Source organism: Chanodichthys erythropterus, chromosome 22, assembly GCF_024489055.1.
Source record: "Chanodichthys erythropterus isolate Z2021 chromosome 22, ASM2448905v1, whole genome shotgun sequence".
NCBI lineage: Eukaryota > Metazoa > Chordata > Actinopteri > Cypriniformes > Xenocyprididae > Chanodichthys > Chanodichthys erythropterus.
In genome coordinates this window covers 5681894-5700891 of record NC_090242.1, presented here as the reverse complement: position 1 = coordinate 5700891, position 18998 = coordinate 5681894, and the positions used below count along the sequence as shown (strand labels likewise).

Below are 18998 nucleotides of genomic sequence, written 5' to 3'. Positions count from 1 at the left end.
CAAAATAGTGTTTGTATTACCCATTAACGAAGTTTATTTAAAAGTATTTTTGTTAAATATCAATCCAATCAAAATCTATGTGAAAATAGCTCATATTTAATAAAAGAACATTACGTGTTTAGGTAGCGCAACTCTATAGGGGTTATGCGCAATCTAACTTCCGTTTTCTGTAAAACAGATTAGATCGCTTCCGGATTAGGTCTTTTGTATGTGCTGAATGAAAAATTAGCTGTTTATTCAAGGAGCGAGCCAAGATGAGCATTACTGATGTCCCCCGCATGTGCAGATTGATATTTTAAAGTTTTAATTTTTCTTATTCACACTAACGTTTAGATATTTAATAGAATAAAACACCTATAACAATGTGAACTAGGTAGTTTTGCTGATGATTACCATAGATATGCTGTCAATTCGTACTGCTGTTAAAGGGTTAGTTCACCCAAAATTGAAAATTCTGTCATTAATTACTCACTCAATTACTCAGTGGTTCAATATTAATATTATAAAGCGACGAGAATATTTTTGGTGCACCAAAAAAAAACAAAATAACGACTAAAGTGATGGCCGATTTCAAAACACTGAATCATAACGCTCCGAAGCTTCCTGAAGCAGTGTATTCAGTGCATTATAATATTAATAATATTAATATAAGCTCTGCCCCTCACTTCTGTCATGTGGCTGCATATTATATATACAGTGGGGCAAAAAAGTATTTAGTCAGCCACCAATTGTGAAAGTTCTCCCACCTAAAAAGATGAGAGAGGCCTGTAATTTTCATCATGGGTAAATTTCAACTAGGAGAGACAAAATGAGAAAAAAAAAAAATCCAGAAAAATCACATTGTCTGATTTTTAAAGAATTTATTTGTAAATTATGGTGGAAAAGAAGTATTTGGTCAATAAAAGTTCATCTCAATACTTTGTTATATACCCTTTGTTGGCAATGACAGAGGTCAAATGTTTTCTGTAAGTCTCCATAAGGTTTTTACACACTGTTGCTGGTAGTTTGGCCCATTCCTCCATGCAGATCTCCTCTAGAGCAGTGATGTTTTGGTGCTGTCGCTGGGCAACACGGATTTTCAGCTCCCTCCAAAGATTTTCTATGGGGTTGAGATCTGGAGACTGGCTAGGCCACTCCAGGACCTGGAAATGCTTCTTACGAATCCACTCCTTCGTTGCCCGGGCGGTGTGTTTGGGATCATTGTCGTGCTGAAAGACCCAGCCACGTTTCATCTTCAATGCCCTTGCTGATGGAAGGAGGTTTTCACTCAAACTCTCACGATACATGGCCCCATTCATTCTTTCCTTTACACGGATCAGTCGTCCTGGTCCCTTTGCAGAAAAACAGCCCCAAAGCATGATGTTTCCACCCCCATGCTTCACAGTAGGTATAGTGTTCTTTGGATGCAACTCAGCATTCTTTCTCCTCCAAACACGACAAGTTGAGTTTTTACCAAAAAGTTCTATTTTGGTTTCATCTGACCATAAGACATTCTCCCAGTCCTCTTCTGGATCATCCAAATGCTCTCTAGCAAACTTCACACGGGCCCGGACATGTACTGGCTTAAGCAGGGGGACACGTCTGGCACTGCAGGATTTGAGTCCCTGGCGGCGTAGTGTGTTACTGATGGTAGCCTTTGTTACTTTGGTCCCAGCTCTCTGCAGGTCATTCACTAGGTCCCCCCCGTGTGGTTCTGGGATTTTTGCTCACTGTTCTTGTGATCATTTTGACCCCACGGGGTGAGATCTTGTGTGGAGCCCTAGATCGAGGGAGATTATCAGTGGTCTTGTATGTCTTCCATTTTCGAATAATTGCTCCCACAGTTGATTTCTTCACACAAAGCTGCTTACCTATTGCAGATTCAGTCTTCCCAGCCTGGTGCAGGTCTACAATTTTGTTTCTGGTGTCCTTTGAGAGCTCTTTGGTCTTGGCCATAGTGGAGTTTGGAGTCTGACTGTTTGAGGTTGTGGACAGGTGTCTTTTGTACTGATAACGAGTTAAAACAGGTGCCATTAATACAGGTAACGAGTGGAGGACAGAGGAGCCTCTTAAAGAAGAAGTTACAGGTCTGTAAGAGCCAGAAATCTTGCTTTTTTGTACGTGACCAAATACTTATTTTCCACCATAATTTGCAAATAAATTCTTTAAAAATCAGACAATGTGATTTTCTGGATTTTTTTTTCTCATTTTGTCTCTCATAGTTGAAATGTACCTATGATGAAAATTACAGGCCTCTCTGATCTTTTTAAGTGGGAGAACTTGCACAATTGGTGGCTGACTAAATACTTTTTTGCTCCACTGTATATATATATATATATATATATATATATATATATATATATATATATATATATATATATATATATAGGGCTGGGAGATATATCGCATGTGATTGTCACGCGCATTTCGTCAGTAAAGCCGGTTCCCTGATTACCGCTAAATCGCCATGACCTGCTTTCAAATGGAGCGGCATTTAATAGACAGAGCCGCAGTTCACTGACAAGCCACGCAATATCGCGTTCATATCGAAGATGAATCGCCTTCGATAATGAATGTGATATTGCGTAGCTTATCATTGATCTACGGCTCTTTTTATTAAATGCCGCTCCATTTTCATTTTATACTTTCATTATATATATATATATATATATATATATATATATATATATATATATATATATATATATATATATATATATAAATGAAAGTATAAAATGAAAGACTGCAACTTTTTTTTTTTTTTTTTTTTTTACTGAATCAACCTACGAATTACTTACTTGTATTTGTCTCTGCAAATTAAGCTGAGATACACATTTAGATCACCTTTAAACTGTAAAATGTGTAATCTGCTGCTACTGAGAAATCAGGAAGAGCATAAATCCCTATCAACAATTACATGCTTGAAAGGAAGTGTCTGCAATTTATAAATTGTTGGACACCTGCCATGGTTAAATAAAGTGCACCCAAAAGGGGAGTGGCATCTTACAGACAAAACAGCTCAGAAGCCTCTAAGCCTACAAGGTCCAGCAAGTGCCCAGAGTTTTCAATGCCAACAATGCTTGAAAACAAAGGAGCAGAACACTGTGATATGGAGGAGGAGTGTGAAGTCTTTTCACAACTTTGCTGACACCTGTTAGGTGACATAGGGATTTTTGTCCTGCTGCATGACATGCTATTATCACATTTGAAATTAATTTATAAATTGACAGACAGACAGACAGACAGACAGACAGACCATAATGTCTGTTTTTGGTCTGTGTGATCCCGCCCACTGCCAATTTACCCAAGAGTATTTCAAACACTAGGTTGCCTGTTGGCAGAAAAGACGGAGTATTGCTTACGAACTGGGTCAGAGATCACAGAAAAATCGCAATGAACAGGAGTATATTAAAGTGCGGATAAATCAACTCATCAACTTACAGTGTGTAAATCTCCTCGCCTTCCATTGTCAATTGCTCTCGTTCCTGTTGCGTGTCCTCAATCTGGCAACCAGCGTGAGCGTCAAATCTGAGGAGGAGGGGATGTGAGAAACAACGCTCTGCAAGTAGAGCTCACTGCATCCTGCGGTGGACATCCAACCCCGCCCACATACAAAATGTGAGCCACACCCATACCCAATACGTCACCTCTAGCCTCCCCATCCTTGTTCCACCCCGGAAACCTAATTTGTTGTATGTAGGTTTCCAAGTGAAAGGGTTTTTAGGCATAAGAGTAGGTTTTGAGTGGGTTTCAAAGCGTAAGGGTAGGTTTTAGGTGAGTTTCAGTATGTAAGTTTTAGATTAAAAGGGTTTTTCAAGCATGAAAGTTTTGAGTGGGTTTCAGGCATAAGGGTAAAGTTTAGGTGGGTTTCAGTATGTAGGTTCCAGATTAAAAGTTTTTTTTTTTTTTTTTTTTTTTTCGGCATAAACATTCATTCTAACTGTTTCAAAGTTAAAGAGGAAGCTCAATTCATTGGTTAAGGTTACAGTGTCGGGTAGGTTTAGGGATCAGTGTTTGGTGTAGGCAATCAGTGCTGTGATTGACATGAACAATAAAATCCTTATAACACTTTATAACACATAAAATCTTTAAAAACACAAGTAAAACACCTGTGAAAAATTAATATGGATTCCTTCATATTGTGCCCTATTTTTACAGAATTTTCTTAGAGTGTAGCACACGACTAATCAATACACTGCTTAATCTGTAGTTTTCCTAGTTAATAAGAAAATACATCAAATGAAATTGTTCAAAAATGTGTAACTGTTCAATAATTCAATGTTGAATTTATAAATACAAATATCTGATCATAAAGATGTTGTTTATATTACTTTTACAAATAAAATGTATTTTTATATTATTTTTTATGAACAAATCTAAATGGATATTTTACAAAATCATATTTTGTATGTGTATACTACGCAAAAACGCAGTTTTGCATCATGGCTACACGATGACGTTACAACGTCATTTAGCAACTTTTAGCAACAAATCGACTCGCCTTTAGCAACTTCCTCTGAAAAGTAGTCGGCAACATTGATTGAATGTTTCACCTCTTCATATGTTTCCATTAGAAGCTGTTGCTCACGGGTTTTATCCATTTTTGCATCATCGATTCTGTGATCGATCCTGTGGTCTGTTTAAGAATGCCATGAACATGCACTTATCCCAACTACCTAAACCTGGCTTGACATAGCTGCACGTACTAATCCTGCCTCAGCAAACGTGCAACGGACTAAGACAGGATGCACTGATTAAACTAGGTCAAGCCACGCTTTTTCTGTTATCCTGGCTTTCTTAATTCTACTTTTGTGCAATACCCCTCAGATCTACAGAAATTGAAAACAAAAACACATATCTGAAAAATGAAAACAAATACATTTTTCAAAACTCTAATAACCCCGAGTACTCCAACTTTCATACCACAACTGGACAAGTACCGGTTCTTACTTGAAAGACACAAATGAAAAACGTTCTTCACCACCGTTTGTCTTTTATTAGCATTTTTTATTAGTTAGGATTTGCCTGCTGTAAACAACCCGAGCATCATCATCAGTCCCAAGCAGCCCACCTGGCACGCCCTCAGGAAGGGCAGTAAAATGCAGGAAGTCTATGTCCTCAGCTGCCCTGAAAGCGGCTGGAAGCATTTACACACCTGTAACCAACATGTGTTTGTACAGACACAACAACACGCTGATAAACCTCAAAATGCTATTAATGAGATATTGCAACATTCCACCTCAGTGAAACATTTAATGTTTGAAGTCTTTGTTTGATCTAACAGTCATGAAAAGGATTTTAAGTGACAGGTCAGTGCGAGAGGAAATGGAAAAGAGGTCACATCAGTGGAGGATGCATCGCTCTTCATGAGTGCATGGCATGCTTTACATCCACCCACCATCTCTACCCATGAGGCGGCATGTTCAAACGAAACCGAAAGGATAAAAAAGAGTCAAAGATTCTTCTGGAACAAGCTTGCAAAACAGTTAGTATAAATGTACTTTGTTGGCCTGCACCAGATTACAATACTCTGTGACAAAGCAATTTGTGATTACGTTTATTTCTCATAATTCTTCCTGCTTGTTATGCCAAGTTGCCCAGATCACCAATGGATAACGTTGTGGTTTTAAACAGTTCGTTCGCCCAAAAATGAAAATTCTGTCAACTTTAACTCACCCTCATGTCGATCCAAACCCATCAGACTTACATTCACCTTTCAAACACAAATATATATTATATTAAATGTGCTAAGGTCTGACAAGCTGATGGGCTCATGACTATTTATCAGGTTGCCTGTGTTCACTGCGTTGCTGAAAATAAACTGGATGGTGATCATTCCAAACTCCTTCATTTTAACAAGAAACAAACAAATAAATAAATAAATAAATAAATAATAATAATAATAATAATAATAATAATAATAATTATATAATTTACATGTAGTGCATCAATTCTACCTGGTAAGTTTCGTGCTTTCTCTCTCTTCACATTTGAATTCACAGTGTGTCAGAGAACGCTGAGAATCACAGCTCTCTGTTGTCCAACTCTTTGTATTTCCGTTTTATTTATATTTAGAATGGTTCTAAATGAGCTTATGCATTCCTTCTTGTCAAAGTGTTCTAGTGTGTAGGCGAACTAAAGAGGTTATTGGACAAAACGCAGTGAAAATACATCTGTGCTAAACTTATTCTTTGCTAACTCAATCACCAATTATTAGCTGGCGACTAATGAAGGGCATTATTTAGTCACCTGAAGTGAAATTCAGTCGCATATGCGAGTGATTTAATCCCAATGTAGAAGTCAATTCCACCAAAATTTCCAACTTCAAAACAATAATAATTTGTTACATTTATATATCGCTTTTCTGGGTACTCAAAGCGCATTACATATGGAAGGGGGGGATCTCCTCAACCACCACTAATGTGCAGAATCCACCTGGATGATGCGACGGCAGCCATTTTGCCTGAGGAAAACCGTTGGTATGGAGAATTCAAATGTGTATTCGCAGCAGAGCGAGCGGAGCCGAACCAGCCGGTGCTGAAGATCAGGGTTGCCAGGTCTGCACAACAAAAGTAGCCCAATGGCCAGTCAAAAGTCATCCAAAAATCTGGGGGGTGTTTTGGGGGTGTTGGTGTGCCAACCCGAAATCAACCCAATTTTCTTATTAATCCATTCTTTTTTCTTTTTTTGCTCATGTCAATAACTTTAAGCAGTCCTGAAAGCTGGATAGTTTTACATACAACAAAATAAACGATAAAGCAAAATCTACATCGACTGACACAAGACTCATCCTCGTAACTTCTGTTCTGTCACTTGCCAGATGTGATGTAGGGGAACTTTTGTTAATTTTCATTTTTATTTGCAGGTTTTTAACCTATGCAGTGCCACTTTTTGTGCTGAAGTTTTCTTCACTACATCCTATTATGCAGAAGATTTCTTGAATGTATTCAGTGTTTTTCCTTATTTAAAATGAGGTATTTTCACCAAATACCCTGTGTTGGAATTGACTTGTTAATAAAGAGATGTGATAAATGTCAACCCTGTTGTCTGTGTTCTGTATTTTGCTTAATGTATGTTTTTTTTTTTTTCTTTTGGGACAGTGAGAAATAAACAATTGCTACTACAATTGAAAATATTTAATTGGACCAAATGTTTGGTAAACATTTTTCCATTAACTCAACATATTATTTCTGATCGAGCCCATGTAATCAGACTGTTGCCACAATTGATACAATTAAATTCACAGAAATTCAATTAGGCAAACTGAAAAATGTAGATGTGACCATTCGCTGTAATCCTGAATAAAAGCTTCAGTGAGCGACATCCACACCACAACAATGACTTATTATGCATAAATGTCTCACATTGTTGGCAAATTGTTTCAACTATGTAACAAGATATTTTTCAACACAAAGTTTTAAAACAATTCCACACATGTAATGGCCGGGACTTTGAAAATAATTTTTAAATATACAAAACTGTTACCCAATCGTAGCAGTGGCTGTTTACTTCAAAGTCTTAAATGTGGCATGCCCCTCAAAACAGAGTGTTTGAAAGAGAGGGTCAAAAACAAGATAGAAAATAGCCTATTACTTCTACATTAGGATGTTTTTGATGAAAAAATCTTGATAACATTATAAGTGGACCTCAGAGAACATTATATATTAAAAAAAAAATGCAGTTCATGACCCCTTTAATGAACATCAATGAAATCTTCAACAGAAAGATGCAGCAACAGGAAATAATCTCTACCACGAAATACTTAAAAATAGCGCAATACTTTCCAGCTTGCACACAATGGGGTTTCAGAAGATCTGATGTAATGTGTTTGCCATTGCATTACATTTGACATGTAGTCATATCATGAAGTTGATTTGCCTTCCATACAGCAAAAAAAAAAAACACAGTATATGAAATAAGAAATGAACAGTCAAGACAGTGGCTATGTTTACATGAACACATTTTGATTTAATTAATGAATCTGAACATAGTTTACATGAACGCAAAATAAAGTGATCAGGTTGATGTGTGCGTTTATATGTCACAAGCTTTTTCAATTCGATCAAGTGTTTACATGTCCTCTTGATCAGATTAAAAAAGGAATAAACCACACCTTCCAATCTGATTGAAATTTAATTCCGATTGAGCAGTCAATCCGATTATTTATTAACAGATTATTTGGTTGCACCAGTGGTAGAAATGGAACTGTTGGCACATTATTTTATTTCACAATTTAAGATGAATTTTTTTTTCATTCCTTTGTTTGTCAAACCAATGGCGGATGGGGAGAACGTTTGAGGAAACCTGTTTGAAAACTCAACAAATCAACCGGAAACTAAAGCAAAAACTGAATTTAAAAATCTAATTTAAGCAAATTTAAGAATAACAAACATTGAACTAGTGATGTAAATAAGATCAAATAATGTGCATTTCAAGTTCGCGTTCTTAAACCGTGTCTACACCGGATGTGAGTGGCGCGACGTGACAAAAGACAATAAAACCCATTACAATCAATGATATTGTCTACGCTGGATGTGGCGCGACGCATTCCCGACAGTAAACGGATCCCCTGTTCTATTTCTGACGTAGTCCAAGTGCTTTCCAATGGTCATCTTGTCGCGTTCAGTGGAGACAGATTTTGGCTGTTGCGGTGCGATAAAAGTTGCGTCTGGTGTAGAAACGGTGTTACCGTTTCAATGCAGCATGTCTGTGTGTTTCACAAAACTGAAATATCTGATATATCAATTCTGCATCAAAGACGAGATAAACTGCACCAGCTCCATGATCAAACAGAAGACTCTCACGTATAAGGCCGATGCTTATCGTGGTATGAAACAGACTGAGGTGATAGTGTGGCATTCATGGAAGTTTCACACCAGCTAGAGTGATGACCACATAAAAGCTGAGAACAGACAGGAAGTCATCAGAGGTAAACATGAACATTCACAAGACCCTGAGCTTCACCATGGCAACCAATGCATCAGTGGAGGAGACCTGCATTAAAATCAATAACTGGTGCTCTTGCACTTATAGTTCTACAGCTTATAGATCTGTTTTCAGCTTTTCAAATATGATTTTATTTTATAATTTTGTTTTATTCTCCACATTATTTTCTCAATTTGCAATATGCCTTTTTTTTAAAAAAAATAAATAAAAAAATAAATAAATAAAAATATATATATAAATATATAAATATAAATATAAATACATACAATATATATATATATATATAAATATATATATAAATATATATATATATATATATAAATATAAATATATATATATAAATATATATATATAAATATATATATATAAATATATAAATATATAAATATATAAATAAATATATAAATACATAAATATATAAATATAAATATAAATATATAAATATAAAAATATAAATATAAATATATAAATATAAATATATATATATATATATATATATATATATATATATATATATATATATATATATATATATATATATATATAAATATATAAATATATATATAAATATATATATATATATAAATATATATATATATATATATATATATATATATATATATATATATATATATATATATATATATATATATATATATATATATATATATATATATATATATATATATATATATATATATATATATATATATATATATATATATATATATATATATATATATATATATATATATATATATATATATATATATATATATTTTAGGGATGTCCAGATCCGATCACATGAAATGTGGTTTCAGACTCGATCGGAATCGGACATTACCTCCCGATCAGGACTCGGATATATATGTATTAGGGGTGCAACGGTTCTCGGTAAAAAAAATCAAACCATACAGTTCTCCACTTACGGTACGCACTTGCACTGTGGTCCATCTCGAATGACGACGCATCTATTGGTTAATATGGTTTGTTTAAAATAGCAACGTGGAAAACAGACAGAGTTCAGATAATGTATGTTTCAGTCGATGGATGCACAAAACGTTACAACAACGATAATCAGAAAGCGTGGACAAAACAGTCACTCTTTGTAAACTGTTAACTGCGAGTGCCGTCTGCTTTAATGTCCAGTCATTTACGCCGTCATCACCCGGGTGTTGATAGCGTGCGAGCGCAGGTGAGACCTGAACAGCACACGTTGCTGTCTGTATTTAAACTAACTCATTTAAGCCTTGCTGATTTAAACCTTCAAGAACAAGACGCGAAAGAGAACTCGCACGCGCTGTGAGAAGATTTGTGTGCGCTCCTCCGAAGCGCGCACACGCTTATTCCAGTCAGCGCGCAAATACTGAGTTCTCTTTCAAGTCTTGCGCTTCGGCGGCCACATTCATACAAAAATTATGTCAACATGCCCGTCCTAGCGAGTATCCTAGCAAACGTATATTAGTCGAGAAAGACAGCGCATGTGGAACAGTATATGTACTGGATCGTGCATGTCTTAAAGGGAAATCAACTATTCCTGCTGCCTGTATTTAATGTTAAATCAAACAACAAAAAACAAAGAAATCACTCACTGCTCTTGACTGAATAGTTTTTGTAACTTCAATAATGATTAATCTTTATTTATTTTATACAGTAAAGATAATATGCAGTGATATTTTATATTTGATTACTATTTGAAAACTGAATACCTGAAAAACCTGAAAAGCACTGTTCCTGGATCTGTTTTTTCGCTCTTCTTTATTCTTTTTTATGTAGGCTATTAAGTATCGGATCGGGACTCGGTATCGGCAGATACTCAAAATCAAATGACTCGGACTCAGACTCGAGGGCAAAAAAACGTGATCGGGACATCCCTATATATATATATATATATATATCCGTTAAATAAGGTTTACTTGAGAAGCACAGTAGCCTACTCAAGATAAATTTATGATAAAATATTTTTTTACACTTATTTCCTTGTTAAAAATTATTTCTCAGCAAAAGCTTCATTCGTTTTATGCTTTAAACAAGCACAAATCAGGCAATGTGGTAAAATAATAATAATAATAATAATAATAATAATAATAATAATAATAATATATTCTTTAAAAAGCCCTACATTTACAATTACCCAAAAAATTAGTTTTGTTTCTCAATTGCTCTATTTTAAGGTTGTTTAAATATTTTAATAATAATAATAATAAAAAGACAAAAATGCTGATTAAGAAAATTATTATTTTTTTTGCAGTGCAACAGAAGAAATGGGTCAATGGTGTCGTGACAGGTCATTTGTTTGTCCAAAAGCCTAAATAATAATTAAAAAGAAAGATGCACTATATTGCCAAAAGTATTGGGACACCCCTCCAATCCAATCACTTTCATGGCCACAGGTGTATAAAATCAAGCACCTAGGCATGCAGACTGCTTCTACAAACATTTGTGAAAGAATGGGTCGCTCTCAGGAGCTCAGTGAATTCAAGTGTGGTACCGTGATAGGTTGCCACCTGTGCAATAAGTCCATTCGTGAAATTTCCTCACTACTAAATATTCCACAGTCAACTGTTAGTGGTATCATAACAAAGTGGAAGCAATCGGGAACAGCAACTCAGCCACGAAGTGGTAGGCCACGTAAAATCACAGCGCATGCTGAGGCTCACAGAGCGCAGAAGTCACCAACTTTCTGCAGAGTCAATAGCTACAGATCTCCAAACTTTGTGTGTCCTTCAGATTAGCTCAAGAACAGTGTGTAGAGAGCTTCATGGAATGGGTTTCCAGCTGCATCCAAGCCTTACATCACCAAGTGCAATGCCAACTCTATATTAAACCCTACGGATTAAGAATGGGATGTCATTAAAGTTCATGTGAACGTAAAGGCTGGCGTTCCAAAACTTTTGGCAAAATAGTGTATGACATCCAAAGTACGTATGGTAGTTCAACTAGATCCCTTTTATTTAATCCAAAAGGATAATTAAAACCTTTTGGATTCAATAAAAGAGATCTAGATGAACTACCTTACATACTTTGGATTTTTCTATAAAGGTATTTTAAAGATTTTGACGTGTCAAAAGGTAATTCGCTTTAACCATCCAAAGGCCAATACAGCCATTTCATTTGTGATTAAAATATCTTAAAATGTAATAAATTTATGTTTTATTATTATTATTATTGCATTATTTTATATCATCATATATAAACAGTGCAAAAGGATATTAAAATTATGTGTAGAAGTTGTTGCTTTGTTATGAGAAAGAATGTCCGGAAAAATTAATTTCATTGATGTCATTTGGAGTAACCAATATAAAGGGAACATTTTGGATCAAGTCATGCGGTCAATATCATGTGACAGGAAATGACATCATTCAGAACTTTGCAAAGGACCACATGGTTGTGAAGCAAATTAACTAAATCTCGAACTATTTGAAAAATTCATGTTTTCACTTGATTATACGCATGTCCCGAAACATCAGGTCATTCGGTACAACCGCTATAAAACATGGAAAATGTTGTAATATTTTAAAAACTTGAACTAAATATAAAATGTTTGATTGTGCTTTTGCTAGATAGCTAGCAAGCTAACTAACTAGCTAGAGAGATAGCAGCCTGTTAGCATTGTTTCAAAATATATTCATTCGGTATAACCGAAAGTTTGGTTAAAACCAAATGACTTTTTTGGTGACAAATTCTGACCATCTTTTAAAAAAATGACAAAAGCAGTGTTTACTGATTATAAAAACCACAATCTCTTTCTTAACCTGTATTAAAACTTCAAAATGTATTATTACATCTCCATTATGTTTTTGCTTACACTTTTAAGACGTTTAAGATGTTTTTTTGTGCTATGATAATAAAAAATATTATTATTATATTATATATATTATTATATCACACCAGACCAAGTGTGCTTTGTTGCTGCTTAAAGTGTATTTTTTTTTTTTTTTTTTTAAAGGCAAAAAAAGAAAATGTCATATTACTTTTCTCTTTTCAGTCAAATATGTACTTTTTCTGATGCAGGTAATTTAGTTTCTACTTTTGAGCCAAAAGAGGAAAACTAATTTTGCAGAGAAAAAACATCTCTCATTTAGCGCTGAGAAAAACAAAGCTAAGTGGAGTGTAATTAGGGGCTAAATGTTGCTCTCTACAGTCACAGGTCAAGAACACGACAGAGATGTTCATAAAAATAAAAAAATCACTGTAGCAGTGCAAAAATCCATTAATTCACCTTTGCCAGGACAGAACAGAACCTTGACAATAATTACATGTGAAAGAGGCCACAAAATGCACAGAGGCCTGAAAGACAAATGGATAGAGAGCAAGAGAAATAACATTCTGTATGAGAGATAGATTTCGTTAGCTTCTTATTAAGAGAGGTTTCTGCAATTTAATAATTCAATATTCATTATGTGTTCCTAGTAGATAGTAAAGATGTTTCAACCAGTATAATTCTGTGTGTAATATTTCTCTCAAGGTTGTGCAACGTGTTCCAATGACTTTACAAATCCCCCTGAAAGGAAAGAATCTCTTTATAATGTGTCCTCCTCTGCTAAGTCCTGCCCTCCTTAGTAACTGTTGCTATCTCTGTCATGCTTTACTTCTAGCTTTTGTTCTGCTTCTAGCAAGCATTGAGAAACAGAATCAGATTCTGTGAATTACCTTTGCCATAATTAAGTACCATATAACTATGCGATTTTATCTAGTAAAGATGCCAAAAGAGCTCAAAGGGCCGCCTTGGAAGGTCATATTCAAAATGTGAAATGCATGATACGATCACGATAAATGGCTCATGATAACGATAATATCGCGAGTCAGCAATTCTGCGATAATCGATATATCGCTAGACAATCCTATAATGATACATCGCAATATTGGTCTTAATATGAAAACAAAATGCACGTGAAAAGGTTAAGTGCAGGTTAACGGATAAATCTGATCTTATATGTACATTTAATAGAGTTCACGTCACCAAAAGCAAGAAATATGAGGTGCATTTTATTGACCATCACTTAATTTCAAAATGAAAGACTGCAATAGGAGAGAGCGGCAACAGCACTGGTATAAGGTCTCATTACTTTTAATGAAGATAATTGTGTGTTATGCGTCTGCGACTTACTTTCACTTTCATATGCGGCAGTTTGTGCGTCAGCTTGCTGAAGAGATCTGCGGCGATGTGTGATGCAGTAGCGTTGTCATATCTGACTCTCACATGTTTCAGTTTTAGTATTTTTGGGAGAAGTAAAATTTACATATGTAGTTTCAACAACCAGATGCATTTAGACTGAGCATAGACAGTTTTGACTGGAATGCGTCCCAGACCATCTCCTGAAGTGGTTTGAGCGATCGGATTTAAATCCGTCTCAAATGCGTTTTTAGGCATTTAGGCATTTAGAACTGGTCTTTTCACGATCAGATAGCTATCCGATCAGAGAAAATACATGAAGTCACCAGGCGCAAACAGACCCTTTGACGTTCTTCAAGCGCTTAGATATACACGGGCGTCTATCAGAGGATCCCTAATATATGCTTTCAAATGCTCCCATGTATATCTAAGCGCTCGGTGAAGAACGTCAAAGAGGTCTACGACTGTTACATCAAAGGTATAAAAGTGCGTCAAGACTTTGAACTTAAACGTGGTTGGGTCATCTATTTTCCTCACACTGCTTTATATATATATATAAAATTTTATATGTTATCATTGTGTATCATAATGGCAATATATTAGCCACCAGACACACCACTCTCTAGATATGAGCTTTAAAAAAAACTGACCATAGTATGCTATGCCTCAAATATCAAGTTTGTTAGCAACAGTGTAATTTGTAATTTTTATTATATTGGACAGCATTTTATGCTGATATTAATAAGGTTTACTGGACCACTTTTCCTGAAAAATTCAAATTCAAATGAATTAAAATTCAAATTAAACTTTAAGAGTTTGATCTTTGTGAGGCAATCCAGTCCAAAGGATAGCATTCTTCCTTTCTCTGTACAGCAGCATATGGTTGCGTTAGAGAGAACATCTTTTACAGTTTATTATTAAGAGCAGAGGACATCTGTCTAAGCACCAATCTTTAGATTGGGTTTTAAGTCTGGGAAAAAAAACAAAACAGTTAGTGTGTAACTAACACACATTCACAACTCAATCAATTTCCAATGAAAAGTGCTGAATTGCCAATGAGATTTCCACAGGATTCAGGTACTGCATTCAATAGAGTGCAATAACTCGGCACCCCATAGCAAATCCATCTCAAGCTTCTGGAAATCTCAAAACAAACAGAGAGGGGAGGAATTCACTAAGCTTGAGGGTGAAGTTGCAACTTTAGTCCAGCTGGCTCCAAGCCCACTTACAGTACAGCTCGACTCCTCCTCCAATGATATTGAGGGGAGGGCAGATGCTTTTACTGGAGCCAGGAAATCAGGCCAAGGACTCCCACTTGAAAAGCAGAGCGAGACCGTAGATCTTAAAGGAATAGTTCACCCAGAAATGAAAATTCATCATTTACTCATCTTCATGTTTACCTTTAATTCAAATCCATGTGACTTTATCTCCATTTCGTGGAACACCAATTCCACTTTTTTGTGGAAAGGGGAGTTTTATTTGAATATTCTGGCTACTCTTTTCACAACCAAAAACACCATGTATAGCTAAGGGCAATAGATTGTCAAAGTAAACCATCAGATTGAAGGGTGATTCTCACAAAACTGTATTTTCTGCAAGGTGTCTTAAATTTAGGTAAATTTAGGTGTCTTTCTAAAAAAAACAACAAAAAAAAAACCAGACACCAAATAACCCCAAATGATGTGTATAGTATAGTGCAACAGCAAAGAACTTGTTTACATTTTAGAAAAATTGTGATAGCGAACACATGGGGCCCTATCATACATGTGGCAGCAGGTGTGACGCAAGTGTTTTTTGCTAGTTTCAGCCCGACGCAGTTATCATTTTCATGTCCTGCGCCACGTTGTTTAAATAGCAAATACATTTGCGTCCATTTGTTCACCCATGAGCGTGCTGGTCTAAAAACAAGGAGTATTCAGGCACATTGTTGGCGTGTTGCTATTTTGAGGCAACTGAAAACGACTGCGCCATTGACCAACTGAAACCTGCTCTAAAGTAAAGCTAGAGCTAGAGAAGCATTCAGTATTTCTGCTTGCAAAGTCCGCCATGTAAATAGCGAATCCACCATGGCACAAACGCAACTGGCTTTTAAAAGGAATGGGAGATGAGTCTTTGATTAGTTTATTGCACATTACGGTCAAAACACACCCATTACTCATTAAGAGAATAGAGACAACACTTTTGGTCCACGCACCTGGCGCGCCGACCCTTTTTCACATCATTAAACTAGCAAAAGTGGATTCGGACATGCCCTAAGTGCACTTGTGCCATGCGCTTTAGACTATCCACTTAGATCATTAAAATAGGAGAGGACAAAAAAACCCTAAACCACAGCACAGAATGTCACTTTTGAGACGTGATGCAATAATGGCAATAACAGAAATAACAGAAGGCAAACAGCAGACTAGATAGATACTATTTTTGACATAGAAAAAAAGAAAATAATTGCACTGGCTATGTCCTCCTCCGCCATGTTGCCGTCAAATAAAACCGTTGCCATGCTAACTTGCTACTGTAAACAGAAGCTCACAACACTTGCCCCTCCTCCGAGTTTTTCTGATTGGTCCACTGTTTTGGGACTGACATTAATGACTGGCGATGCGCGTAAAAGTTGCAATTCTTTTAACTTCACACAACGTCTTAAAAACATGCCGCTCATGTGCGATGCACAGCAAAAGACGTGAGCATAATGGTCATTCACGTCCGTCTAGCACGTTTACATAGAAAAACAATGGAAAAGCAGCGCATTACAATAGAAAAACACATTCCGTGTGAACGGCTCCTAAGGCTGTTCTTTGTAAAACTGCTTAAAACAATATGCATTGTAAAAACAAATACACTGACTTGAAATGCGCGAAAATGTTTAATTTCTATTAAAAATAATGTCTAAAATACAAGGGAAAAAGCAATGAATTAGGAATGGACTAAGGAAATAGATATGAAGATGTTAAATGAACAGTCTGACAACTTTGTTATTAGATCAAAAAATAAAATAATAATTATAATATGTGGACAAAGTTTTACTATGGGTACATTTGCAGTTGAAAAAAGGGAATATCACAATATGTTATCCCAATACTCTGCATATCGCAAAATGTTTCAAATCGCAATGATGTTGTATCTTGCCTTAAGTACCATGATAATATCATATCATATATGTTGCATCACATATTATATCGTATAACATAACATATGATACGATCGATATAACAAACATCATATAAATGTGGGATTCACTCTCAAAATTGCAACGGTTGACATAGTGATACCCATAGCATAGGACAAAAATATGATGTCAAAATAGTGTATAATGCATTAAGCAATGTAAATGCAAACAAACAGATTATTAGAAAATATTCTAATTTTCATATCAAATTCTTCTGAAAAACTATTTGTAAAAGTAATGACTTCTATCTTCTTGAATATATCTAGAATAAATATTGTAAATCTCTCACTGTACATTGCTATTGTTGTTTTGGTGGTACTTATGCATTAAATCACAGACTGCACAGTGCATCTGCAGAAATTGAAGTGCATGTTGTGCACAAGACACTACTGACATCTCTGTTCCTGCTGAACAAGTACTGCATTGCATAAATGGAATGAGAAAAGCAGTCAAAAACGGATGCATGATTGCAGGTGGCCCCAATGTCACCCACATTCCACTGCTCAGAAAACTGTACCATTTCCCTTTGTCGTGTTCTACTGTACAATAGGCTTTTTTGAACGCTTTGCATCAAACAATCTGTTCCTAGAAATAAGATTTGCAGGAAAATTTTGCCCCACTAACTGCTATTAGACAGGGCCATGTACAAGCTATTCATACTCATACAGGACATGCATCATTATTAAATAAAAACTACTGAAGCTACTGAAGTTTCTTTAAAACTCTAAAAGGAGAAAATCAAATAATATATATAAAAAAAAAACCACGATTTAAAAATAAAAAAAATAAAAAAGATCTATTAATGTAATAATAATGTAATTTACTACAGGTTCTGACAAAATGTTAATTGTAGGGGTTTGACGAGATCTCGCGAGACTAAACTGTGACGAGATTTCTCGTCGAGGCGAAAAGTAGTCTTGTGGTGTTGCCATGACAGAATGTTAGGATGATTAAGAAAGAATATGCCACCGCTACGTTTACATTACGCCTCCACTGTCGTTTTTTTTTTTTTTTTTTTTTTTTGCATTTAAATAAAAAACATTTAATTCAGTTGGATGACGGTCGCCGCCGCTCCATATTTACAGAGTTACGCGCGATCGCTGAAAGTGAAAGTAAACAAGCACGCATTCAAACGCGTTTTCAATACCCCTCATTTTGAAAGCGGCTCCCTGATGAATACAGATATCTCTCAGTATGAAAGCTATTTTAGGCTGGGCAGTGTAGTTGTAACCATCTCTTAGCTCTGTATCAAAGAAAAATTTGGTCTTATTTGAATATTGAGTGTGATTATGGTTGCACTTATTGTAAAGTGTTACCATAAAAACGAATAACAGTTTTCTCTTAATCTTATTAAGCACAAACAATAAGGTTTCATTTGTTAACATTAGTTAATGCACTGTGAACTATCATGAACTAACAATGAATGACTATTTTTATCAACTAACATAAACAAAGATTAATAAATACTGTAGCAAATATATTGCTCATTGTTAGTTGATGTTGGTTAATACATTAATGTTAATAAATGAGATCTTATTGTAAAGTGTTACCATTTTTATTTATACTGTTTTTATTTCTATTTGTGGAATGGAGTTCAGTTAGGAGGTCAAAGGTTGTAGAAGCTCATAAATCATGTACAGTAAGGCCTGAAGAGACTGAAATCATACAGAAGAGAAGTCAGTTGAGTTAGTGGCAAAACCTTTTACAGTACTTGAGTATTGTTGTCTTTTACTGCAAATGATAATTCATACTCAGAAAGTCGAACTGAAATGACATTCATTACAAGATGAT

The 18998-nt window shown here is 35.3% G+C and overlaps 1 protein-coding gene across 3 annotated transcripts in view; it reads right to left on the bottom strand.

Moving 5' to 3' along the window:
• The window catches only part of LOC137013298 (glucocorticoid receptor-like), a 74583-nt gene that overhangs the window by 44630 nt on the left and 10955 nt on the right, over nucleotides 1-18998 (bottom strand). The window contains exon 1 of one of the 3 annotated variants that reach the window (XM_067376986.1): nucleotides 3421-3480. The exons of the other annotated variants lie outside the window; for them this stretch is intronic. Within the exon in view, the coding sequence (XP_067233087.1) occupies nucleotides 3421-3446 (26 nt within the window). The 5' untranslated portion in view covers nucleotides 3447-3480. Of the gene's footprint in view, nucleotides 1-3420; nucleotides 3481-18998 lie in introns of those variants that run through there. 3 annotated transcript variants of the gene reach the window in all.